This window comes from Camelina sativa, chromosome 18 (assembly GCF_030686135.1).
Source record: "Camelina sativa cultivar CO46 ecotype springtype chromosome 18, ASM3068613v1".
Taxonomy (NCBI): domain Eukaryota; kingdom Viridiplantae; phylum Streptophyta; class Magnoliopsida; order Brassicales; family Brassicaceae; genus Camelina; species Camelina sativa.
Genome location: NC_141897.1, coordinates 2050499 through 2075512, shown reverse-complemented (window position 1 = coordinate 2075512; position 25014 = coordinate 2050499). Strand labels below are relative to the sequence as shown.

General features: G+C 36.1%; 5 protein-coding genes and 3 pseudogenes across 7 annotated transcripts; 5 read left to right on the top strand and 3 right to left on the bottom strand.

Annotated features, from left to right (window-relative positions):
* The first annotated feature begins 1025 nt into the window (after positions 1–1025).
* LOC147921380 (uncharacterized) lies at positions 1026–1925 on the top strand. The gene has a single exon (XM_087497656.1). The coding sequence runs from the start codon at positions 1026–1028 to the stop codon at positions 1923–1925; it is 900 nt and encodes a 299-aa protein (XP_087353782.1).
* Positions 1926–2001: 76 nt separating this feature from the next.
* LOC147921379 (uncharacterized) lies at positions 2002–4036 on the top strand (annotated as a pseudogene).
* On the top strand, positions 3932–4922 carry LOC147921378 (uncharacterized). The gene is made up of 3 exons (XM_087497655.1): positions 3932–4032; positions 4110–4500; positions 4594–4922. The coding sequence occupies exons 2-3, from the start codon at positions 4119–4121 to the stop codon at positions 4920–4922; spliced, it is 711 nt and encodes a 236-aa protein (XP_087353781.1). The 5' UTR covers positions 3932–4032; positions 4110–4118.
* Positions 4923–9650: 4728 nt separating this feature from the next.
* LOC104760300 (uncharacterized) lies at positions 9651–11123 on the top strand. The gene is made up of 5 exons (XM_010483207.3): positions 9651–9822; positions 9929–10115; positions 10216–10440; positions 10541–10699; positions 10790–11123. The coding sequence occupies exons 1-5, from the start codon at positions 9740–9742 to the stop codon at positions 10925–10927; spliced, it is 792 nt and encodes a 263-aa protein (XP_010481509.2). The 5' UTR covers positions 9651–9739; the 3' UTR covers positions 10928–11123.
* A 1183-nt stretch (positions 11124–12306) lies between these two features.
* Positions 12307–13746, top strand: LOC104760298 (transcription elongation factor 1 homolog). Of its 2 annotated transcripts, XM_087499086.1 has the most exons (6): positions 12346–12511; positions 12623–12653; positions 12895–13021; positions 13106–13176; positions 13295–13316; positions 13403–13746. In XM_087499086.1, exons 3-6 carry the CDS (start codon positions 12909–12911, stop codon positions 13560–13562), a joined length of 366 nt encoding a protein of 121 aa, XP_087355212.1. In that variant the 5' UTR covers positions 12346–12511; positions 12623–12653; positions 12895–12908; the 3' UTR covers positions 13563–13746. The 2 variants fall into 2 exon arrangements, with proteins under 2 accessions (XP_010481506.1, XP_087355212.1); XM_010483204.3 differs by lacking the exon at positions 12623–12653 and having other exon boundaries at positions 12307–12511.
* Positions 13716–16402, bottom strand: LOC104760299 (protein NRT1/ PTR FAMILY 5.3). The gene is made up of 4 exons (XM_010483205.2): positions 16227–16402; positions 15902–16119; positions 14732–15297; positions 13716–14653 (listed from the first exon to the last, which is right to left on the bottom strand). The coding sequence occupies exons 1-4, from the start codon at positions 16339–16341 to the stop codon at positions 13798–13800; spliced, it is 1755 nt and encodes a 584-aa protein (XP_010481507.2). The 5' UTR covers positions 16342–16402; the 3' UTR covers positions 13716–13797.
* A 2476-nt stretch (positions 16403–18878) lies between these two features.
* LOC104763068 (ubiquitin-like modifier-activating enzyme atg7) lies at positions 18879–22234 on the bottom strand (annotated as a pseudogene). The gene is made up of 11 exons (XR_015588120.1): positions 21984–22234; positions 21539–21756; positions 21203–21449; positions 21000–21097; positions 20620–20915; positions 20384–20528; positions 19956–20304; positions 19709–19869; positions 19496–19611; positions 19249–19411; positions 18879–19148 (listed from the first exon to the last, which is right to left on the bottom strand). The product of XR_015588120.1 is annotated as a ubiquitin-like modifier-activating enzyme atg7 (transcript).
* Positions 22235–23696: 1462 nt separating this feature from the next.
* On the bottom strand, positions 23697–24781 carry LOC104760297 (protein NRT1/ PTR FAMILY 5.2-like; annotated as a pseudogene).
* Between the last annotated feature and the right edge of the window lie 233 nt (positions 24782–25014).

Genomic DNA, 25014 nt, shown 5'->3' with positions numbered 1-25014 from the left:
CTGTGATACAAGAAACCCACTTGTTGTAAATTCTTAGTATAGTAAAAAACTAATAATAATTCTTGATCGTTCCACCGTACACATGATTCGTCAATCACTCAATCTCTAACAGCCAAAAAGCTAAGAGAGTAAAAGTGGAATAGTTTTGGAAATGTTGAAACTCTTCATCTTCCATATTACTTACATTAGCAAATTTCTTCTACAAGAAACCACTTTATTTCGTTTCACATTCACATGTATCTGTAAAAGTAAAAATGCATTAACACAACACAGCTCCTGGTTACTCAATCACTACAAGAAAACAGGCATTTTGGGACTACCATTTGTGACTGATTAAATAGTCGCAAATATTTGCAACGATTTTGTGATTGTTTTACTACTGATTAACGACTACGGGAAAAATGGAAGAAAAAGCGTCGCTTATTAACGACTAAACAAAACAGACGCAAATTCGTCTCAATTTAGCGACTGAATACGTATTCTTTTGTGACTGAAATTATTTCGTCACAAAAAAGATACATTTTGTGACCACTTTGCAACTGCCTATCTGGTCCGTAAGAGTCGTCGCAAATTAGTCGCAATATGGCGACAATTTGCAACAATGTTTTCGAGTATCATTTAGTCGCAAAGTAGTAGCGGCATGTCGGCAAAAAACGTTGAGAATGTGAAAGGTAGATTTACCCAACTTTTGGGACTCCATGAAAAACAGTCGCAAAAGAGTCGCTCCATGTCGGCAAAAAACGTGATCAAGGTGGCTTAGTGTACTAATATTTTGTGACTCTTTCTGAATTAGTCACAAAAGAGTCGCTCCATGTCGGCAAAAAAACGTGATCAATGTGGGTTAGTGTACTGATATTTTGTGACTCTTTCTGAATTAGTCGCAAAAGAGTGGCAAAATATCACCTATATATATGCAACCACACTTCTTCCCTAATTCACATCGACATCAAAGAAAAAAAAAACGAGAGAAGAAGGAAAGAACAAAGAAAAAAAAAAGATTAAAAAAAAAAAAGAAAAAAAAAACAATGTGGAACAATCAATCAAGAGCATGGATGTACAACCGGATCGATCCATTCACTAATCATATCTCATTGGATTATTCGGCGGGTGTGGAAGAGTTCATCGCTTTTGCTAGTAGCCATGCACAAAATAGCAGAGGTAGGTTTTACTGCCCTTGTGTAGTATGTGGGAATTCGAAGTCGTTGAAAGATGTCTCAGTTTCTAGTCATTTGCTAAGTAGAGGATTTACGCCTAACTATTATGTATGGTATGAACATGGTGAAGATTATGATGTTGTTGGGGAAGGAACTAGTAGACATTATGCTAATAATACAGATTATGCTAGTGCTAGTGAACCAATAGGATTTGATGGGGAAAATGTATATGCTGGGGAGAATGTATATGCTGGGATGGTGAATGATGCATTTCATGGTTCTGTACCATATAACGAGTATCATGAACATGAAAGTGGAAATGATCATGTTCATGAACAACCCACCCAAGAAGCAAAATGGTTTTATGATATGTTAGCTGCTGCAAACACTCCATTGTATGATGGATGTCGGGAAGGGCAGTCGCAGTTATCGTTGGCAGCTCGGTTCATGAACAATAAGGTCGACTACAATTTGTCTGAAAATTGTATGGATTCATGGACAGGACTGTTTACGGTGTATTTACCAGAGGGTAATCAGGCAACCGGTTCATACTATGAGACAGAGACTTTGATGCGAAAGCTAGGATTACCGTGTCGTACATATGATGTATGTATAGATAACTGTATGCTCTTTTGGAAAGATGATGAGAAGTTGGAGCATTGCAAGTTCTGCGGCAAACCAAGGTATAAGGCTAGTGAAGGAAGAACAAGAATACCGTTCAGTAAGATGTGGTATTTACCCATTGCGGAAAGGCTGAAGAGAATGTACTAATCTGAGAAGACTGCAGCTTTTATGAGATGGCACGCTGAGCACAGCTCTGAGGAGGGATTAATGTGTCATCCTTTAAATGCGGCTGAGTGGAAGAATTTTCAGCAATTGCATCCCTCATTTGCAGCAGAACCGCGCAATGTTTATCTTGGATTATGTAAAGATGGTTTCAATCCTTTTGGGATGTCGAAACACCATTCGTTATGGCCAGTGATATTGACTCCATACAACTTGCCTCCTGGGATGTGCATGAACACGGAGTATTTGTTTCTGACGATTTTGAATTCAGGAACGAATCATCCATGAGCTAGTCTTGACGTTTTTCTCCAACCATTGGTCGATGAGTTAACAGAGTTATGGTATAATGGAGTGGAGGCATATGATGTGTCCTTAGATCAAAATTTCAACCTTAAAGCTGTCCTTTTGTGGACTATCAGCGATTTCCCAGCATATGGCATGTTGTCAGGATGGACAACACACGGAAGATTAGCTTGCCCAATTTGTATGGACGATACAAATGCATTTCAATTGCCAGTTGGTAGGAAGACATGTTGGTTTGATTGCCACAGGAGATTTCTTCCTGCTAATCATCCAATGCGAAAGGATAAAAAACACTTTCTCAAAGGTAAATACGCATTGAACGACTATCCACCGCAAGATTTGACGGGTGAACAGGTCTTACATGAGCGTATAAGAAATGTCGAGCCGCCAAAGACTTCTGACTGCAGAGGAAATGGGCATGAAAATAAAGTGGATGGCTATGGAAGTTGGCATAATTGGCACAAAGAAAGCATCTTGTGGAAGCTCCCGTATTGGACCGATCTTAACTTACGACATAATCTTGATGTGATGCATATTGAGAAGAATATTCTCGATAATCTCATGTACACTGTTATGAATGTGAAAGACAGATCAAAAGACAATGTGAGATCCTGCTTGGATGTTGCAAGATTTTGTGATCGAAGTCAATTACATGTTGATGCTCGTGGGACAGCTCCTTTTCCTATTTGGAGATTGAGTGTGAAAGGAAAAAAAAGCCTACTTCAATGGGTCAAAGAAGATGTTAAATTTCCAGATGGGTATGTAGCTGATTTAGCTAGTTGTGCAGACATCAAGGATGGGAAGTTTTCAGGAATGAAAAGCCACGATTGCCATGTCTTTATGGAACGATTGCTTCCATTTGTGTTTGTAGAGTTGTTACCACGTAACGTCCATCTTGCAATATCAGGTAAAAATTTGATATATATATATATATATATGGCAATTTAATTTTATATATATGTCAAGTTAATTAATGATTTCATTTATTGTAGGGATCGGATCATTTTTCCGTGAATTAAGTAGTCGATCGTTGGAGCTAAGTCATGTCCAATTGGTGAAAGTGAATATTGTGATGATTTTGTGCAATTTAGAGAAAATATTCCCACCTTCGTTCTTTGATGTCATGGAGCACCTCCCTGTACACCTACCATATGAAGCCGAACTTGGTGGTCCAGTTCAATATAGGTGGATGTATCCCTTCGAAAGGTTTTTTAAACGTTTGAAAGGGAAGGCGAAGAACAAAAGATATCCAGCGGGTTCAATCGTTCAATCATATATTAATGATGATATATCTTACTTCTCAGAACACTACTTTGCTTCAAACATTTCTACAGCTAGTAGAAGGAGGTATTTCATACTTACAGTAAGAATATATAAGGGTATTTTAAACTAAAATGAAAAGCTAACTAAACTTTTATATATTATTCAGGTCATTGCGATATGATGCGGGAGAAGTTCTTGTGTATCCAGTACCCATACCGGATATATTCACTCAAGTCGGTCGTCCTAGTGGCCAAATTACAGAGTTTTGGCTATCTGACAAAGATCATAAATGCGCACATGCATATGTTTTGCGGAATTGTGACTACTTTCGTCCCCTTGAGAGGTATATATTTCTGATTTATTTTTATAGCGATTTATCTTCAATATATCTTATGGATTAATTGTCTTATATATGTTGGAAAAATAGTGTGTTAGACGCTCAAATACGGAATGAATATCGGAACTCACCGATGATCAAGTCACATCGAAAAGAGATGAAGATTTTAGCGATTGGGTTCGCCAATATGTAAATAAATTATTATAAAACAAATATTTTACTGAATGGGTTCAACTCACTTATTTATAATTTTTTTTGTTATGTAGGTGTATACAATGAGCCGTGTTCAAAGTATTCCTCCTTGGGTTCATGAAGTGGTTGAAGGTCCAGAAAACAAAGTCAAGTCGTGGCCCATGTATTTTACAAGAGGTTACATGTTTCACACGCGGGAACACGGGCAGACCAAAAAGACAATGAATTATGGGGTATGTGTCCGAGGCCAAAATTATTCTGAAGCATCTATAGAAGATGATTTTTATGGGACCGTGGAAAACATAATCGAGCTCGAGTATCCTGGCATTATTAACCTAAAGATCACACTTTTCTATTGTGATTGGTTTGATCCAACGGTTGGCAAAGGTATTCGCATGACAAACGGAGGCATTGTAGATGTGCTACCATCAAGAAAATACCGAAATTACGAACCATTTATTTTAGGTTAAATTTCTTCCACTAAATATTCAATTTACCTAAGTACGTATACGGATTATTAAATATATATTAATTTAAATTTAAAGTTTCTTTATACAGGTTCTCAGGCTGATCAAGTGTGTTATCTATCATATCCATACACTAAACGATCTCGTAAATCGTGGCTTACAGTGTGCAAAGTCAATCCGAGGAATGTTGTTGAAGGGAAGTTTAACGAAAATGACTTGGTTATATTGCAACAAACTGTTATTGATGTCACTCCGACTTTGGTTGAAGAAATCATCATTGAGAGTTTAGTAGACGAGAGTCATCAAGATGAACCAATCGATTTTGAGATCGAAGATGCTGAAGGAGAAGACGAATTTCAATGTAACTTGTCAACATCTGATGATGAAGATGAAGATGAAGAACTTGCATATGAAGACTAAATGTGTTTGAGGTTTAATTTGTAAAATATTGTCTCTTTGTGTCATGTACAATAAAATAAATATTTTTAGTTTGACACTTATTTAAATTATCGTAACCTTTACTTGATTGATTAATCTGGCAATTTGGTACCGTACATCTACTCTGAAAATCAAAGGCCTCCAGTTCGATTAGTGAGCAAGATTAATATCCATCATTAAAAACACAGTCACAAAAGAGTAACAGTTTGCGACTATTCTCAAATAGTCACAAAAGAGTAACAATTTGAGACTACTTTGCCACTAGTTTCCGATGACTTAGCGACTAACACCTGAATTAGCCACTACTCTACGACGTTTTCCCCACTCTTGATATTTTTGTATCTCAAATATCATATTTGAGATATATTTTCATCCTTAGTTATACATTTATCCTTGTATTTGCTTGAATCTATTCACTAATACTTTTTCAAGGTTTAAATTTCAATGTTTACAATACAAACATGCATATGTTCCAAACCTATCTTAACTAATACATGTTACCAATGGTATAATGTGTAGATCTTTACATAAATGTAAATACTGTGTTTTAAAACCTAAGCTTTACTAACTCTTCCTATTGTATATACTTTTTACTACTAAGATGAGTGATTTATGCTGCAAATCAGATCATAATGTGTGAAAATCAAACTTTTGGGTTGCTACTATTCTCAAATAGTCACAAGAGAGTAACAATTTGAGACTACTTTGCCACTAGTTTCCGATGACTTAGCGACTAACACCTGAATTAGCCACTACTCTACGACGTTTTTCCCACTCTTGATATTTTTGTATCTCAAATATCATATTTGAGATATATTTTCATCCTTAGTTATACATTTATCCTTGTATTTGCTTGAATCTATTCACTAATACTTTTTCAAGGTTTAAATTTCAATGTTTACAATACAAACATGCATATGTTCCAAACCTATCTTAACTAATACATGTTACCAATGGTACAATGTGTAGATCTTTACATAAATGTAAATATTGTGTTTTAAAACCTAAGCTTTACTAACTCTTCCTATTGTATATATTTTTTATTACTAAGATGAGTGATTTATGCTGCAAATCAGATCATAATGTGTGAAAATCAAACTTTTGGATTGCTACTATTCTCAAATAGTCACAAAAGAGTAACAATTTGGTATTTTGGCGGTTTATGTTCCCACCACAAATTTACTGAAATTTGAGAATCATTTGGTTTCGCGTTTTTTTTCCCCAAAGTCAATTAATCTGCGATTCATTTGCGACTACTTAGCGACTCAATTTCGTTAATAACTAAGCAAACACTTAAACGATATTTCTTTTCTTCACTCTCACAAACACTTAACATCGATATTTCTTTTTCTTCGTCTTCCCTCTAGGGTTTACTCTCACAAACATCTATCAGTTCTCTCTCAAACAAATCGGAGAAATCTATCCTCAATCCTCCCCTTTCCCTAAATCTTTTTCCTTCTCTAAATCGATTTCTCCTTCTCTCTCAATCTTCAATCGATTTCTCTCAACCCTCACTTTCCTCTCTCTCAATCGTTTTCCTCTTTCTCGATCTAATGCCTCCTAAGGGTAAGATTTCTTCCAGAGGTCGCGGTGCCAGAACAGCCACCGGTGTCCGAATCTTCACTGCTAACCCTAGATCCTCTTCTCATTCGTCGAACCCTTCTGAACCGACACACTCTGCGACTCAGTCTGGAAGCCATTCACATCAGAGCCGTCCTTCACAGTTTCCGCCGAATACAAATCCAACGACGATAAGGAGTCCATCGCCGACTACAGATCCACCATCGAGAAGAATTCCACCGTCGAGGACAAATCCAGAGTCGAGTACACCTCCACCTCCACCGCGGAGGATACTTACCCCGCCTCTGATTCCTCAACAAGTGCCTCTACCAAAGAGCAGCAAAACCCTAATCCAAATGTCGATTACTACCAAGAACTGTTGGATGGTTTGCTAGCTCTTCCAGGTCGAGAACATCTACCAAACCGCAAACTATTAGTCGAAACGTTATGGTATAAAAACTCTCCTTTTGTAAGTTTAGTTTAAATTGTCTTTGCTTTAAGTCTAAACCGCTTTAAGTGTCTATAAGTGTATGTCAAATTTCAAACTCGGTTTTGCAAAAAATAGAAACTGAAACCATGAATGTGTTCACTAGTTTGCGGTTCACTAATTGGTTGTTATTTGATATTCAACAATAGTTTCAATAGGTTATTGGTTCATATTTTCAAGTAGACTTACTCAGTTAATGTAACAGGTTTAACCGGCACAAAGGAAAGCTTTCTCGAGTCATTGCTGGAATCTTAAGGAGAAAGTTTGATGGGCCTTACTACAGTTGGAAGGTTACTCCACAACGCATTCAAGAGCGATACTTCAGGACATTTGCGGTAAGTCAAATTATAGTTTTGACAATGCTTTAAACAATTAACTATATATATATATATATGAATTGGTCAATTTGCTAACTAAACTGTTTTGTGTTATTGTAGCGGAATATAATTGGGATATCGGGATTACTGAGCTCGTTAAAGAAGGTTTCTTGAAGATAGCAAAGAACAGGATGAAAGGCATTGTCAGTCAAGCTAGGAGGAGTGGTGTACAACCACCATGGATTGGTGATAAATTATGGCCTATCATGTGCGAATATTGGAACACCCCTGATGCCATTGAGAGGAGTGAGAATGCTTCACATTGCAGAAACTTGGACCGTGGAGGCCTTGGAGTGCACAAACACTTAGCTGGTCAGAAATCATATGTACAAATTCATCAAGAAATGGTAACACTACTCTTTCCATCAACTTCACCTCAAAGTTTTTCTAAAATTTCCATCATTTAATGTGTTTCACTATCATTGTAGGAGGAAGAGCTGGGGCGTCCTGTATCACTGGTCGAAGTGTTTCTTAAAACACACTCGGCCCGATGGATCATTTGTGGATCAAAAAGCCAAACAAGTTGCTGAGACCTATGAGAAGACCATAGAAGAGAGACAAACTGAAACGGACGATGATGGTCCAGATGGTTCAGAGAGTTCAACACATCGAACTCTTTCCCTTGAAGAAAGAAATGAAATCTTCCTTCAGGTAATTCGTTTATGTCTTTTATGTGTGATTTTTCTTTGTCAATTTTGGTTTCTTAATGTGAATGATGATTGATGTTGATTCTTAGATTAACAGTATCCTGGTTTTCTTAAAATTGTTTAACTCACTATGCTTAGGAACCTAGAATATTTGATGTTGATTCTGCATTTGGTTTTCTGGTTTGTGCTGATTACCGAATGTTTATCTTTTGGTTTAGTGTACTCAAACAGATACCAAAGGTAACCCATTTGGCCTTGGATCACTTGCTGAGACACTAAGGAAAGGAAAAAGGAAAGAGAGTTATGCGAGCTCTTCTGCAGCAACTCTTGCGGAGCTTCAAGATCAACTTCCGCGCAAGATATCTGAACATGAGTCTGAGAATGCACGACGTGATCAGGAACACCGAAAGTATCAAGCTGTGATCAACAAGCTTGTCCTCTTCATCTCTGAAAAAATTCTTGAATACTCAGAATTTACGGTTTCTACTCCTGCAACCTTCCAACCAGCTACGGCGCCTACAACCACTGCACAACCCATCGATGGAGGCACCACACCAGCCTCCAGTCCAGCTGCACAACCCACCGATGGAAGCACAACACCAGATGCCAATTCCCCTACCTCTAATACTTCTTCCAACTAAACTTCTAATTCCCCTTTTCTCTATGTATGAACTTGCTTTTGAATACTGTTTCTTGGATGTTTAGGATGATCTTTTTGTTTAGGATGATAAGTTTGCTTGTGTGGTACTTTAAATCATCATTCCTTTTGATTATTAGCATTTGAAATTCCGAAATTAATCAGATTTAGGATTGCTAAAACGTATTTGTGACTAAACCAATTAAAAAAATGTGATTATTTAGTGACTAAACCAATTCAAATAATGTGACTATTTAGTGACTAAACCAATTCAAATAATGTTACTATTTTGTGACTAAACCAATTCAAATAATGTGACTATTTTGTGACTAAACCAATTCACAAAGTAGTGGCACAATAGTTACTAAACACGAACTCCTTAGCGACTACAAAAACAGAGTCTTAACATAGTCGCAAATAATAAAAGACTAATTTGCGACTCAACTGCTACTAAACTAAAAACAGACTTTGCAACCCTTTTGGGACTAATAGGTCGTCCTTAATCAGTCGCTAAACCCAGACTCTACCGTTAATCCCAAAACGGTCGTAAACATAGGACTGTTATATATAGTCACAAAATTGTCCCTAAGTAGATTTCGTTGCGGTTTAGTCGGAAATGTACAACTACCAACTCTAGTCACAGTTTCGTCGCAAATATACGACTATATAAAAGAGTCCGTAATCAGTTGCAAATAAGCGACCATGTTGCGACCAACATATTTTGCGATCGTTTTTTTGCGACCATCAGGAAGAGTCGCGAAGGAGTCGCAAAACCCTTATTTGCGACTAAAGAACAATTATAGTAGGAGTGGCAAATGACCTGTTTTGTTGTAGTGAATGGAGGAGAGAATATGATGAAGACAGAAAACAGCAAAAGTTATTCCCAAAATTGGCTAAATCTAGGTCTTAAGCGCGTGGAGTGGTTGGAAGATGAGATGAGAAAGCAAAGCAGAGATCATCATCTCTCGCCTATATAAACAGAGACGGTATCACAACACAAAAATATCACAACAAGCTAGAACAACACAGAGCAAGAGATTCAAATAGCTAAAACAAAACTTTCTATATTCATTCTTTCAAAAACAAAAAAAATGGGGATCGTAGCATTCAATTGGGCTGAGGGAGGCAACAACCAACTGATGCTGCTGATGAACAGAGACAATTGGGGAAACAGGCAAGTTTACGTTTCTTACTATGATTACATTCAGACATTGTTGGTGACTTGTTGGATAAGTTTTGTTGATAAATGTTTTTTTTTTTTTTTTTCTTTGTATGAATAGGGTCATAAGTAAGGCATCGTGGAATAGAAATGGCCAGATCTTGAGTGGTCAATGCATATATAACAAAGGGACGTGGTTTGGCACTTCTAAACGAGGCCGAGTCGCTTTTCTCGTGAATACATCCTTGTTGTTAGACCGCGTTAAGGCTAACTCCGGCTCGGAGTTGTATCCTCTTCATTTCTTGAAGGTTTTGTATTTTTTTTTTTTTTTTTTTTCTAATGTTTTCTCACTTTTCTTCTCCTAATTCATTTTTTAATATATATTTAAAACTCTCCGATCACGGACAGGGAGACATGAGTCCACAGCAGTTTGCCGAGATAGTAAAACAGCATGAACAGCATAGTAATGAAAGACTGGTCTATAGTCTTATCGTCGCGGACATGACTTCAAATTCAATGGTTCATATCAGGAAACCCGAGGCAGACAAGTCTAATGTCGTAATCGAAAACGTTACGTTTGGTGTGCATACACTTTCTTCTTACGAGGGTCTCGATTCCACTGAATCTCCCAGGGTAATTTATATTAACTAGTGTCTTGTAACAGAGTAGATCCTCTGTTTTTTTTAAATTAATTTTCTAAATTGAGACCTGACCTCTTGGTATTATTATGCAGGATTTACGCCTGAGCGGCTTATTTAGCCAGATGATTGTTAATTTGGGAAACAATCCACTACCACCTCTAAGGGACATTGCTGGAAAGTTTATGTATGATACTGAGGGAGAAAGAGACGCGGTGTGTCTTGAAACTATGGATGAACATCCTTCTGGAAATGTATGAGTTGTTGATCATCTAATTCAACGTTTCTATATATGATCCTCACCAAACATCTACTGTAATTTTAGTCTATTTAATTTGGTTTAGTTGGACATGCAACGCTATGGAACAACAAGTACGACAGCACTGGTGGTTAAGCACACTAGGGAAGTGATGTTCTTTGAGAGGTTCATGGACACTAATGGTGGATGGGACAGGCACGACTTCAATTTCAACATCGAGTAGAGAGCGAGAGAGTTACAAAAGAAACATTGCGCAGCATCCAAATCATATTACTATCTTTAGTTATTAAATAATCGTGTTGATGCTGTTTATTATAGATATCTCTAATTAATCTTGTGTCGACTCAGGGAAACCTATTTCCCTTGGTCAGTCTATGAACATTATTATGATGCTTAATATAAATACTTTATTTTCTAAAGTTCAATCTATACAATTCCTGAGCTATACTCTTTAACTCTTTATGGAAATCCTGATCAAACAATTTCAAGCAACTAGTCAAGTTATTTGTCAGAAGCTTTGACACCAACGCCGTTAAGAAAAAATCAAAGAACGGTCTAAATATAGCAAGAAAATATATAAATTAAGAAAAAAGTATGCACACTACCATTTATCATGACAACTATAACAAACAAACAAAAAACCCAAGACATGAAGAGATTGTTTGTTTTGAAACTCTCAAGTCTTAACGACTGATAAAGAGATTACTATTTTCCAAAATGATTATTTTCCATTAATTATCATAATCAGTATCACACAAATCACCAAAGTTATTAACCAAAAAAAAATACCAAAGTTATCATAAAACGAATTGGAATATTAGTATGGAGCCACTATGATACCCTTTCTAGATTTTAATATGAAAATGATCAATTTTGCGTATATTAAGTTTTAAACGATTCCACATGTTTATACTTAGTGTCTATTTAATAAAACAGGGTCACTTAACCACTAGGATCTGATTACCAAAGCTAATTAAGACAAAATACTAGTTCGATTTGAGTCTCAAACTTGTGTGCCATTAAAAACCACCTTTACATACTTTTAGAATCGTAAAAATATTTCTAATGTGTTCCACATACACATGACTCTTCCTTACTCTATCAGTAGAAAAGTTAGCAAAAGTGAAACAATATGAGAAATGTTGAAACAAAGAGGCATTACTCTTAAAGTACTGATTAAAAAACATTACATGCGCTAAAATTAATAAAATAAGTAAAAATATATTTAATATTCTCATCAAGCAATTAAAAATTTATACCTTTACGTGGTTATTATATTTAATCCAACAAAAAAGTTACATAACATATTCATGGTTTATGGGTTTAAATCCATGGTAACTGAGTCAAAATCATTTTTATTTATGTCAAAATCTAAATGTGCATTAACATATGTAATTTTCCTTTTTGGGTAATTAAAAAAATATATATACATATATACACGTAAATTAGTATAATGCGATTATGGTTAAAAACACTAAATTTTAAAATGAATTATTTCTTATAGGTATCATCAAAATCATATCAATTGATTTGACAGGAGCATAATGTTTTGATAACGATGCTGTATTACTATTATGTATACGGCCCATTTTGTCCACACACAAAAAAAAAAGTATACGGGCCTTAGAAAATAAGCCCATTATTCTCAACTTTTAAAAAGCGTCTAAAAATTAAGCCTTTACTTAATTCCTACAAAACAAACAAACGAACATCAATCTCTCGCCGTCGTGTTGTTTACATATCTATCGCCACCGCTTACAGCCGTCTCCTCCGCAATCTTCATAAGCAAATCAACCCTCATCGCCTGGTAAACTCGATTATTCTAATCAATTCGCACTTCTATGATGTCGATCTGTTCATACTGAAGTTAAATCTGTTGCGAATCCCATCTTTGTTCTGAGATAGTTTCTGTATTTAGGGTTTCAAGATCCCCAATTTCTGATTATCTGGTAATTGTCAAATTATTGAGATTTCTTTAAAGTTGAATACTTTTCTCAATCTAGTAATTGATCATTACGAAAAAGTATTGATTTTTTTTAGCGAATTACTGAGATTTCTTTGAAGTTGAATGCTTTTTCTCAATCTAGTAATTGATCATTACAAAAAAAAAGTATTGATTTTTGTGTTTAAGTATAGTGAGGTTATTGATGTGTGTGTTTGTTTTGATTCGATTGTTTTGTGGGGGAAAAGGTGCTTCTGAAACAATGGGAAAGAGGAAATCAAGAGCAAAGCCTGCTCCAACGAAGAGAATGGATAAGCTTGACACAATCTTTAGTTGTCCTTTCTGCAATCACGGGTCCAGTGTCGAATGCAATATGTAAGATAAAGTATCACAATATGTAAGATAAACAATTGAAAATTTATCCACTGAGTCCTTTTGTTTTGTTGTTGTTTTTTTCAGTGATATGAAGCATCTGATTGGTGTCGCAACTTGTAGAATCTGTGAAGAAAGCTTTAGTACTACTATCACAGGTTTCTTTTTTTCGATCTTTCGAAATTGTTTAAGTCAATATAGCATACGGGTTCTGTTTGTTTTACATATCTGATCATTCTTTTTCTGTTCTGTTTTTTTTTTTTTGTTCTTGTGTAGCTTTGACTGAAGCTATAGACATGTAAGTATACAACTATTTACAACGTTATGTTTTCGCTTTTGTTTCACCCTTACTTTTTCTAATGGTTTGTTCCAAAATGAATGCAGTTATAGCGAATGGATCGATGAGTGCGAGAGGGTTAATACTGCAGAAGATGATGTCGGGCAAGAAGAAGAAGAGGAAGTAGAAGAAGAAGAAGAGGAGGAAGAGGAAGAAGAGGATGATGAAGATGACCGTGTCGCTGTCAAAAGGAAGTATAACTTCTGAGACGAGTCTTTAATCGAAAACCATGTACTGTAAGTCGTTTTAGAGTTGTCTGCCTTATGTTGTAATATCTATCTGAGGACTTCACTAAGAACAAACTTTTGTGGTTTCTCAGCGTCTGATAGAGAAACATAACAAAATAACAGTGTATCATGATGGTTTGTAAGTGGATTAAGGCTTTGCTTAATTGGTTCCAATCAATACATATATTACAACCAAATTTATAGAGTGTCTTTCCTTACTCATTGTTGTTATCTATCATTCTTGGTTCCTTATGTTCTGCTGAGTCTGTAACATCAGCTCTGTACTCATAAAATCTAATCGCAACCAAGAAGAGGAGGAAGTTAACCAGGTTAAGTACTGCGAAGAACATGTAATACTTATCCAGCCTAGACTCATTCAAGTTGTTTAGAATCCATCCTCTCCCCTGATTCTTTGTTATCTGAGACACTGACGAAAGGATAAAACTGCTCATGAAATTCCCGACTGCCATACTTGTGGTCGTGTATGATGTCCCGAGGCTTTTCATGCTCTCTGGTGCTTGATCGTAGAAAAACTCTAGCTTTGCTATTTCTATGAAAGAATCAGCCAAACCCATTAGCACATACTGTGGAAGCAGCAAGAAAATTGACAAAGGAATCGGTACAACCGTCTGATGGTTTAGCCCGTGTTCAGCAGCGACCTTGAGCCTAAACCGTTCGGTTATGGACGCGATGATCATGATTATGATGTGAAGGACCATACCGATTCCCATTCGCTGAAGCAATGTGATACCTCTTGGATTTCCCGTGAATCGTCTTGTGAGTTTAACAAAGAAACGGTCGTATATGACTATGAAGACAAGCATTGAGAATGTTGTGAAGCCTAAGAGACTTGCAGGAGGGATGCTGAAGTTGCTCGTGAGACGACGGTCGAGGGTGGTTCCTTGTTTGATGAACAGAGTCATAATTTGAGCAAGCATCATGCTTGGGACAAATGTTACGAAGAGAACAGGTAACATTTTAAGCATCTGTTTTGTTTCTTCGACTTCTGTGATAGTGCAGAGACTCCATTTATTGGTTGATTCGGTTTTGAGTGAAGCTCGATTTAAGAATCTGCAACACAATATACATATGATATACAAGAAATAAATTAACCAAGAATCTAAAAACGTAAACCAAATCATTCATTACCTTAGACTTGGAGTAGAATGGATTGGGAAAGCCCCTTTGCTTGCATATTCCGATGGCGGAAGCTCATGCAAGCGAGTCGAACCATACGACATAGGTGTACGGGCTTTGCGAAGTGAAGCCACGATGACTCTAGCCATCTTAGTAAATGGGCTTCCCATAGGGAGTTTATGGCGGTATAAAGGAGTTCCCAACAAGAATATGAAAATGGAAAACGCAAGGCCCAAAGTTGAAAGACCATAACCTAACCCCCAACCCACGTTATCTTGAATATAGACAAGAACAGTTGTGGCAAAGAAAGTACCAAAGAAGATACTAAACATCCACCAATTGAAGAATGAATGCTTATGAATCTTCTCCTTTGGGTCGAATTCATCAAACTGATCAGCTCCTATTGTCGAAATGTTCGGTTTTGTACCACCCGTACCGATCGCTAATGTGTATAACGCTCCAAAGAATACAGCTAATTGTAAAACAGAAGCTTTTTGGCAGTCTTCAACATTAGCCGTCGAGCATTTTGGTGGTTTAAGTTGCGGTAAAGATACTGATAACGTCAGTAATGCCATTCCCTGTTATGCCATAAGAACTGTTATGATAAAAGTTTATGACTGCCCACACTAACTAAATGAATTATAAAAATCATCATTTTGACGCGTCTCTATGTTTTTTAAACAGTGAAGATTATTAAAGTAGAGACGCGTCTCTATGTTTTAAATGATCTTTGTTTAACATACTTTAAGAGTAATGCCTCATTTTAGCGCATGTAATGTTTTTTAATCAATACTTTAACAGTGAAGATCATTTAAAGTTGAAATTTAATTTTAGTCAAACTTCATAAATTAGTTTTGTTAAAGCAAAATTAAATAAATACCATGATTCAATCTTCAACTTTTGTCATGCATGCACGTCTAGTTTAATGGGAACATGACTTGGATTCACATTTTGAGTTCTACCTTCTACGCACGCGTACTGATCACAACTGTAAATGAGATTCTTAAAAACAAAATGTAGTATTTATCTCCAAATCTTTTTGTAAGGTTTGATCTACTACCTATAAACTTGAACGCCATTTATATTGCTCATTGTAGTTTTTTTGCTACCACTGATTTCGAATTAAAAATCATCCAATCAACTAACATTTTTAATTATTAAAAATATGAAAAGTATACTTACCAATAAATAAATTACGGAAGAGATGACAAAGGTGATGTATCGACCAAGATGAGCATCGGCAACATAAGCACCCAAGATTGGAGTGAGCCAACTAGTCCCAACCCAATTGGTCACATTGTTCGACGACTTGACCGTTCCTTGGTGCAATATGGTTGTCATGTATATCACTAGGTTGCTTGATATCCCGTAATAAGCCATCCGTTCAAACACCTCGTACACTATAATCATATTAACATTTCAAATTCCAGTTAAATCTTAATTAAATACTTACAAACATATCTGAAATTAGAGAAAACAAAAACATAAACGTAAAAGTGATACATACCAACGACGAAGGAGCAAGCTTTCCAACGGCCACTTTGAGATCTTCGGACACGATTGCCTCGAAGATCAACTGTTCCATCTTTTGTGTAGTCGTCTCCGACCTCTTCGACTGCCATTTTCTCTCTCGTCCAATATAAGTTTATACGGATCTTTGTTTGAAGAGAGTTGGTATACTTTGGTCTCATATATATATAGTCAAATGTACATATTTATATAATCATCATCGTTATCATCACACCTGTACATATATAGTGCCACATCATCAAATTGAAATATTTGTTTCTATAATCAAACGTAATACCAAGTTGAGAACATTAACATTCTTAATAAATAATTATAAAATATACTTCTTAATTTGTTTTCGAAAAAATTCACAGTAATTAAATGGAGGAATATGACCAGTGATTTGTTTCAATATTGGGCGATTTGTGTATATGGCTGTGTAATCAGTTTTAATTGTTTTATGATTTTGTGAAATCGAAGCAATTAGTAAATAAGAATTCTTTACCTTCATGTGTAAATAACTAAATATACAGTATAATTGTATATTTTATTTATGAACATTAATATTAATGTTTGTGAAATCAAAACCTCTCTCTCGCTCTAGTTACTTTGAAATTAACGACATAACAACAACAACAACAACAACAATAAGATTATAAGTATTAAGAAAAGATATATAAACTACGATGCAATGAAGGAAAACAAACCAGATGGTAAACCGGATTAACTGGATAACACTTACATAATTAAACATAAGCCCTGTTTTTTTTGTTGTTCTTTAATTTCTTTTTCTTTTTTTTTGATTGATGTCTTTTATTTTACTTTAAGTTAGTTATTTCAATCACAATTTAAAAATTTTCATTGTGATAAAACGAAAACTAATAATTATGATTAGAATTTGGTTTCTTCTGTTTTTTTTGCATTGTAGTTAAAAAAATGATTATTAAGTGATTCATATAAAAAAAACACGGGAATCGATATCCTCTTACCAATCATGCCTTCCGGCGCCGGTGAGATCTCTGTTCGCCGGCGTCGGGGGTGATAAACCTGTTTAATCTCTCTGCTATCTAAGCTTTGCTCTGTTCTCTTACTTTACTTTTAAGTTCTCTCCCCTAAAAATCCAAGTAAAAATCTCCAAAAAGCTTTCTTTTCTAAGGGTTACTCTACCGACGGAAGAGTTATTTGTTACTCTACAAGCTCCGATCTGAACCAGGTCTCGGATGCATACCCGCTCGTGAACCCTACATCAGAAGCTTTGAATTGTTCCAACCGCTCCTTATCTCATACATCTGAGCAAGACTTCATCAATACATCTTTTGGCTCTAGATCTGGACTAGCATTGGGACCACCATTTTTTCCTTCCTACTGGATTTCGTTGATGGCAAGAGTTTCTTTTGGACCATCAGATGTGCCTTTTCCAGTGGGAACGCCGACGGCACACGACGAGCTCATCAGCTGGCAGATGGTCCAACAAGGTGCTCCATCGCCGCACGCCACTCCAATCCTTCAGAACAGCGGCGAATCTTTCTCTCACCACCCAACAGCATCAACCCTAGGGTTTACTAGGATGGGCCTCGATCATCTTTATGGCCCATTAGCCCCAATGTGGACCATACCCAGGTCTGATTTCTCAACTGCTCTGCCTAGTTTCTCTCAGAAAAGTGTTTGCTTGATAATTGAGAGAAAGGTCTCCCATTCGGTCATAGGAACATTGTGTTTAGAGAACACTAGCTTAATCAATCCTCCAAACCGTATGGATATTGCATTTTACCTGCCACCAGACGTAAGTTTAAGTTTGAAGCTTTGTGGAGTCTCGAACATTATGTATTATGATACGTATCAAGCCGATGTCCCTTTCCCTGACCTTGAACCGAGTTTAAACCCTCCCAGTTTTGATGCCGATAAGGTTATATCAAGCTCACTCTCTTTAGTACCCACTACTTCTGCTTGGTCAAGTCGAGATTTCCTCGGTAGCAGAGCATTGGCGTCTTTAGAATGGTTTGATAGACTTGTGTGTCGAGGCCATCTTATCAGCCTTGGTCGGATGTTTGCATTGGGTAGCAATAAGTATGAACCTGAACCGACTTTGTTTTTGAACCTGCTGCTTCTACCCATTGAACCCACTTCCCATCTATCGCCACTAGATCTTAAGCTTGGGTACGTTGTTAACTTTCAGGGCCAAACTGACTTCAAGCCTTGTGTGGATTTCCTTAACCTCCATAACATTGAGTTTCATGTGAGGGAGGACCCACCTGCTTTGATACAGTTTGGTACCCACTCTCTACAAATCCCGATTGTAGCTTCATCTAGAACAATGAGGTCTGTTTCTAAAAGCTTAAAAGATTATGTGACTATGCTCATGAACCCTCTCCTATTGGCAAGAAGCTCTCCAATTGTTCCCCCTACAAGCTCGAATGCGTTATCCGCTAGAGCCGTTTATGACCTCTCTTGGGTCGAGGATCTCGTGAAACCCTGCCTTAAAGACGAATCCGCATTGGTTCCAATAGACTTTTCAAATATTGTAAAACTTGTTCAAGTTGAAAATCCCTTTGTTAAGCTTATGGAGCTCTTATCCTTATGTTGCTTTGTTTATGTTAAATCTGGTTGTAAGAAGTCACCTCTTTTTGAGGATTATGCTTAATTAAAAGCGTTTGTTTGACAAAAAAAAAAAAGTGATTCATATAAAAAGCCATCTTGTGAAATGTGAATTAATCTATGGACATTTGGTTTATAAATCTGACTTTTACATATCTACTACAGCTACATCGTCATCATCAATATCATCGTCGTCCCAGTCGAGGTTAAATGAATTAGCAGCTTTCTTAAGCTCGGTTAAACCGGTGAGATCTTCCAAGTATGTAGGATGGTTAATAGCTTCAAGTAAGAAACTGTATCCTCTCTCTCGATACTCCGATATCACCTGAATATAATAAAAGTTTGAACAAAACGTTATGATCGAGCTTCGCGAGAGCTTACGGTTCTGTTCTGTTAGAAAAGTTTTCGTCTGGAAAAAAACTTACGGTTTCAGAGCAAGCGGTGCAGCTGTCGGAAGCTTGGCCATGCAGCGTGATCTGTGAGAACTGAAAAAGTGAGCCTCGAATCTGATGAGGTAATATCCCGAGAGGCGAATCATCATTGTTTCCTCCATTACTCGAGCTCGAATTGTCGCCTTTTGCATTGATACTGTAATAAACAACATATACAAGAAGACGATGATAAGCCTGAGGATTGAATTCTTAAATGTGTTCGATTTTACGGAAGACTTACCCAAGTCGGTGTTGTAGGACTCCGACGAAGAGTTCAGCGGCAAGGGCTCCTGCAATCGGAGCTAGACCTGGGCGTGTAACAGTGCATTGCTGGTCTAGAGTTCGATCAGTCATTGACTGCAAATCCAAGAAAAGAGCGACGAATCAGAACTGAACCAGAGGTATCACAAAACAAAAACAAAATAACAAAACCAAAGAAGCCAAGGGAATTTACATCCTGAGGTGCAACCACATCGTTGAAAAGTAACATCCAAGTCTCTGTTTGTTTGTCTTGTTCATGTCAAGATTCTGCATACCATCAGATAAGGAGGTCGGGCCAGCGCCATGGCGCATTACCATGTAGCTGTCGAAACCTAAAGCTGCATTTATAGCAATCTGAAATTCAAATCAAGCAGATTGTTGTTAATACATATACTTAACCAGCAAGATAGATAGAAAGAAAGAGAACAGAGTTTAGTTACCTTATTGGCATTAGCACAAAGAAGAGAAGGTAACCACCGGCTTTCTCTTGTATCCGTTAACAAGAAGACGGCAATCATGAGATTCAATCAATTCGCTAAGACGTTTACAGTCTGCGAGAACAGAATCCTCTTCTTGGCTAGAGATTGGATGTCCGGGCATCGGTATAGCCATAACAACTCCACTAGGTTCCATTGCTGGAAATACCTCTTTAAGGCGTTTAACAGCAGCAACAGCTTTAAACTCGCCACCGCCTATAGAATCTTCAAACGTGTAGAGAGATTGTCTGACTGGATTAGACATAGCTACTTTGCCATAGTCAACAAAGGTGATCTTGCGGATTCCCCAACGCTAAAAGAAAGAGAAAGAACAACTAAGAAGATTTTAGTTTGTAAAAATTGTTTGATTTTGAACTCTCTTCAATACATACCATAAGAAGACGAGCAACTTCGCAGCCCAATGTACCAGCTCCAAGAAGAAGGCATTTGACAGAGGACAAAACGTCTATGTTAAGAGAGGGTACTGCTCTCCATTTCATTAACTTTAAGTTTAAATCAACAGCAGAAGCCGCCAACCTGCGAAAGGATGAGGATCCGTTTTTTTTAAAATAAGATTATACCTATTTTATTTGATGAAATCATTGACACAAAGAAAAAAAAATTGTACCTTACTGGATCCATGGAATCAGCAAGGTTAATGGATTGAAGTACTCGTTTCTCTTTGTTATGAAGCTCCCATCCCACTGAATCAGGTATAGTCTCAGCTGATTCTCCTGATGAAAGTGTAACTAAGGCTTGACCAACAAGGGAAAGGTTCAAGTCAGGGAAACCACGACTCTCTCTGTAGCAGAAGAACCGAACTGTCTCGAGGTTCCATCTTGAGCGAATAAGTGCTAAGTAATTTAGGAGTGGCCAACCAGGATTTTTAGGACGGTGACATGGATCATAGAAACCGAAAAGCAACTGCAGAAGAAAGATAGATAAAAGATGAATTTTCTTTCTTGGTTTTTTTAACGTATACTAAAAGAGTCAGTTGTTACACATTACCTTTTGATGATGATCACCTTGGCACGCTTCGCAGTCTTTAAGATGTCTGATACTAGCTTTTGAATCAGAAGAAACCGAAACCAAAAAGAATGGAACACCTACAGCAGCAAAGACACACGGATACATAACAAATCAGCTACTACTACTAATTAAACTTGAATAATAGTACATCATAAAGAGAAAAAAATAAGAATGTTGAGTACCGGTAGTTAAAGGTGAGTTGCGCCAATCCTTACAAGCAGCAGATACTGATTCCGCCTCTTGAGAACTAAAATACTCTGAAGCTGCCTTTATTTCTACCAAACTAGCAGGAGTATCAAGAGCAAGCGCAGGGAACGCAACACAATATTGGAAAATCCATGTCTTAAGGTCAGCAAAGGAGATAACGAGGAATCTTGATAACACAGCAGGGTCCTCAAGTGCTTTTCCTGATTGAATATCATCCCAAATCTATAAATTTCACCAACAAAATAAGATTAGACTTGTCCATAAAAGAACTGGTAAGAAGAACCAACACATAGACAAGTTGTTGTATTAACCTTGTTTGCTTCTGCTTTGAGCAGACTTTGTTTGTCAAGGTTATCGAAGCTTTCGAGGGTATTGGTGTTATACAAAATCCCAGGAACAGGACACTTATTCCTATTTCCATGGATGATTGTACTACTAGCAATCGATGATTGTTCATCTAAAGGCAATGACTCTGACGAAAGTCTCAAATAATTTGAGCCTTGTGGATGTGAACATGGTCCACAAAATCCTGAAATTATCAATTCCAATTCCAAACACAAAAAAAAAAAAAAAAAGCACATTAATTCCAATCACATTACAATAACGAACTCTGAAATCTGGATTTTCTACTAACGAACGAACAAAACAGAGGATTTTAAAGTTTTCAACTTTTGTTTGTTTTGTTCTGTAACCTAAACGGATCATCAATGAGAACTTGCCCAGAAATTGGGTATTGGTGTTTTGTGGTATTTTTACCGGTGATTGAAATAGGAGAATCGTCGATTCCGAGTTTATCGAGTTTCAAAGAGGAGAAGCTATCCCAAAAACCTTCTTGGACTAAACTGTTCAATGAAATGAATTGAGGAATGGTTGGTGAAGCTTCTGTCTCAGACATGGCTGATCTTATTTCTCTGTGAGATTTGCAATTTTGCTAATGAGAAGAGTCAATGAGTGTTAGAAAGAAGAAGACGATGAGTCAACAATCCTGGTACGGGTTCAACATTCGTGATTCAATAGATTAGGATGTGTTCCTTATATATAGGAGGAGATATCTCGGATCAATATTTTTTACAAAATTTATAATATAATAATTAAAATTATTGTTATATTTGTTTTAAAATATTATTTTGTTTGAAACTATATTTATACTTAATATTATAACTGTTTGGTAAATCTACAAATATCTTTTCAAATATTAATTATTTTAAAAAATTAAAATATTCTAATTTGTTTGATATATATTATCATTTTATTTTATTTGTTTGTTAAATTTGTATCATTATTTTGTAAAATATTTTAAAATTATAAATTATTCTATTTTAATTATAAGCAAAAAAAAATTATTAATTTATCAACCACATAAACTTACATTTACCAGTTACATTCAAACACACATTTTTTCTTCATAGATTGAGTAATATACTTTCGTTTTAAAAAATTCAAATCACGCAGAAAAAATTCTACAAATTTATTTATTATATGTATTATATGATGATTCAAAGCAAATTGTAAATGAAATAAAAGAAAGATAATAGGAGAATCATAATTTAAAATCTTAATAAAATCTTTCAAATATAGTTATTAAAATAATAATTTGGATACTTAGATATAATATCTTTTCTTTTTAAAATTTTGAATGGTTTACAATTTTTTAAAATTAATTAGTAATTTTCGTCCATAACTAATTAGAGACAGAATTTTTTTTTTTGAAAATTAATAATTATTTAAAAGATTTTATTAGTCTAATATTAAAATTATATTTTTATCTTTACTGTAAAATTAAATAGTTGCCTTAAGAGTATTGGCATTGTCATGTAATTTTTTACATTTTATAAGGTTAATTTTATTTTTATACTTCCTAATTGATATAGTATGATATATGTCAGTAAAAAGGGTTTGAATTTAACCGAAAATTGCAACACATTATCGCAATATAGTTTTGGTGTATGCTCTCAAGGCTGTTATCGCGTCTCACATTATACCCACACTAAACTCACCTTTTTCTTTAGAAGGATTGATTGAGTTCTTGACTGCCAAGAAGACGAAAATGGACGACTCTCAAATGGTTGGTGGAAGTTTAGGTTAGTCTTCTTTTGATGATGGTTGACGTGCTATGGTAGAATGTATGACTTGCTAGTTTGACTCTTAATTTGATCCTGGTATCTCATACTGCGGTTTCAGGATTTCTTTTTCTTTTGTCGTAGGACAGTTAAGTCTATGTGTTTTGTGGTTCGAATGACACTAAGCTAGAGGGTAGAGTGGTTTGTGATTTTGTAAAAAAGTCTCTAATTCGATCATATAAATATCAAATTATGTTCTAAAGCCTGTGGCCTTTGCTTAAGTCTTTTTTTCTTTGGTATGGCTCGAGATTGGATTCTAGTATAATTTTTACTCTCTTAAGACCATGGAATGAAAAATCTAAACGTAAAAGCCAAGAATGAAAGTTACTTCAGCTGCTGAATGAATATATAGAAAAACTAAAGTATTATTCATTATTTGTCATTCATGCTCTTTCATTTCCTCCTCTTTCACATCCACTGAATCAGTAACCTCAGCTCTATAAACATAAAACCTAACCACGACCAAGAACAAGACAAAGTTAACCAGATTGAGTACCGCAAAGAACAGGTAATAATAATCCAACCTAGACTTGTTAAGATTATTCAAAATCCATCCCCTTCCTCGCTTCTTTGTTATCTCGGACACTGTCGATAACAAGAAACTGCTCATGAAGTTTCCCACTGCTAAACTCGTTGTGGAATACGAATTCCGAGACTTTTCATGCTCTCGGGAGCTTGATCATAGAAAAATTCTAGCTTTGCAACATTTAAAAATGAATCAGCTATACCCATTAGCACGAATTGAGGAAGCAAAACGAAGATAGTCAAAGGTAGTTTTACTCTGGTTTGATGGATGAGACCATGATCAGCAGCTATTTTGAGTCTATACCTGTTACAAATAAAGAAAGGTGTACAGAAACTAATGCAACACAAGAAATTATTTGATATGTTTTGTCTTTAATTTTTTTTGTTCCTTCAATAGTTTAAGATGGAAGCTCTTTAATCTTAACAATACCTTTCAGTGACAGATGCGATGATCATGATGAGGATATGAAAGATAAGACCAATTCCCATTCGTTGAAGCAAAGTAATTCCTCGTGGATTTCCAGTGTATTTTCGGGTTAGCTTGACGAAGACTCGATCGTATATGACTATGGAAATGAGCATTGAGAGTGTGACGAATGCGGAGAGACTAGCTGGTGGGATGCTGAAAGCTCCAGTGACTTTCCGGTCTAGAGTGGTTCCTTGTTTAACAAACAAAGTGTTGATTTGTGCGATCATCATGCTTGGGACGAAAGTTATGAACAAGACAGGTAACATTCTTAGCATTTGTTTTGTTTCTTCGACTTCTATGGTTGTACATAGATTTCATTTATGGTTTGGATGGGGAAGGTACATAGATTCCATTCTTAATTATAGAATTTCTAGTAGAATCGACAAGATGTAAACACAAGCAAACGGACATTTTTCGAAGTAATCCAAGGAATCTGACTCACATGTAGAAAGAAGAAGACTTTTTCTTTCTTTTATGATTTTTTATTTTTGGAAGTAAAATGAAAGGCAATTCTTAATCTAATCTAATATTTATTGAATGTCTGAGCATTCCGAGACTTTCATGAGTCTATATCCAAAGTATCTTAGGTCCTTTCCAAAACTATTAATTCAATTCCCTCTCTGGCTATCCAATCTAATTGAAAACTCAGTAAATGGAACTAAATTAGTAGTGG

What these genes read in the sequence shown, in the direction of transcription:
- LOC147921380 (XM_087497656.1), top strand. Translation starts at nt 1,026, where the DNA reads ATGTGGAACAATCAATCAAGAGCATGGATGTACAACCGGATCGATCCA.
- LOC147921378 (XM_087497655.1), top strand. Translation starts at nt 4,119, where the DNA reads ATGAGCCGTGTTCAAAGTATTCCTCCTTGGGTTCATGAAGTGGTTGAA. An exon ending in TTACGAACCATTTATTTTAG is followed by an intron (nt 4,501 to 4,593) that starts GTTAAATTTCTT and finishes TTCTTTATACAG; the next exon opens with GTTCTCAGGCTGATCAAGTG.
- LOC104760300 (XM_010483207.3), top strand. Translation starts at nt 9,740, where the DNA reads ATGGGGATCGTAGCATTCAATTGGGCTGAGGGAGGCAACAACCAACTG. An exon ending in AGAGACAATTGGGGAAACAG is followed by an intron (nt 9,823 to 9,928) that starts GCAAGTTTACGT and finishes TTGTATGAATAG; the next exon opens with GGTCATAAGTAAGGCATCGT. An exon ending in ATTCCACTGAATCTCCCAGG is followed by an intron (nt 10,441 to 10,540) that starts GTAATTTATATT and finishes ATTATTATGCAG; the next exon opens with GATTTACGCCTGAGCGGCTT.
- LOC104760298 (XM_010483204.3), top strand. Translation starts at nt 12,909, where the DNA reads ATGGGAAAGAGGAAATCAAGAGCAAAGCCTGCTCCAACGAAGAGAATG. An exon ending in TCCAGTGTCGAATGCAATAT is followed by an intron (nt 13,022 to 13,105) that starts GTAAGATAAAGT and finishes TGTTTTTTTCAG; the next exon opens with TGATATGAAGCATCTGATTG. An exon ending in TTGACTGAAGCTATAGACAT is followed by an intron (nt 13,317 to 13,402) that starts GTAAGTATACAA and finishes AAATGAATGCAG; the next exon opens with TTATAGCGAATGGATCGATG.
- LOC104760299 (XM_010483205.2), bottom strand. Translation starts at nt 16,341, where the DNA reads ATGGCAGTCGAAGAGGTCGGAGACGACTACACAAAAGATGGAACAGTT. An exon ending in AGCTTGCTCCTTCGTCGTTG is followed by an intron (nt 16,120 to 16,226) that starts GTATGTATCACT and finishes ATATGATTATAG; the next exon opens with TGTACGAGGTGTTTGAACGG. An exon ending in CATTCTACTCCAAGTCTAAG is followed by an intron (nt 14,654 to 14,731) that starts GTAATGAATGAT and finishes ATTGTGTTGCAG; the next exon opens with ATTCTTAAATCGAGCTTCAC.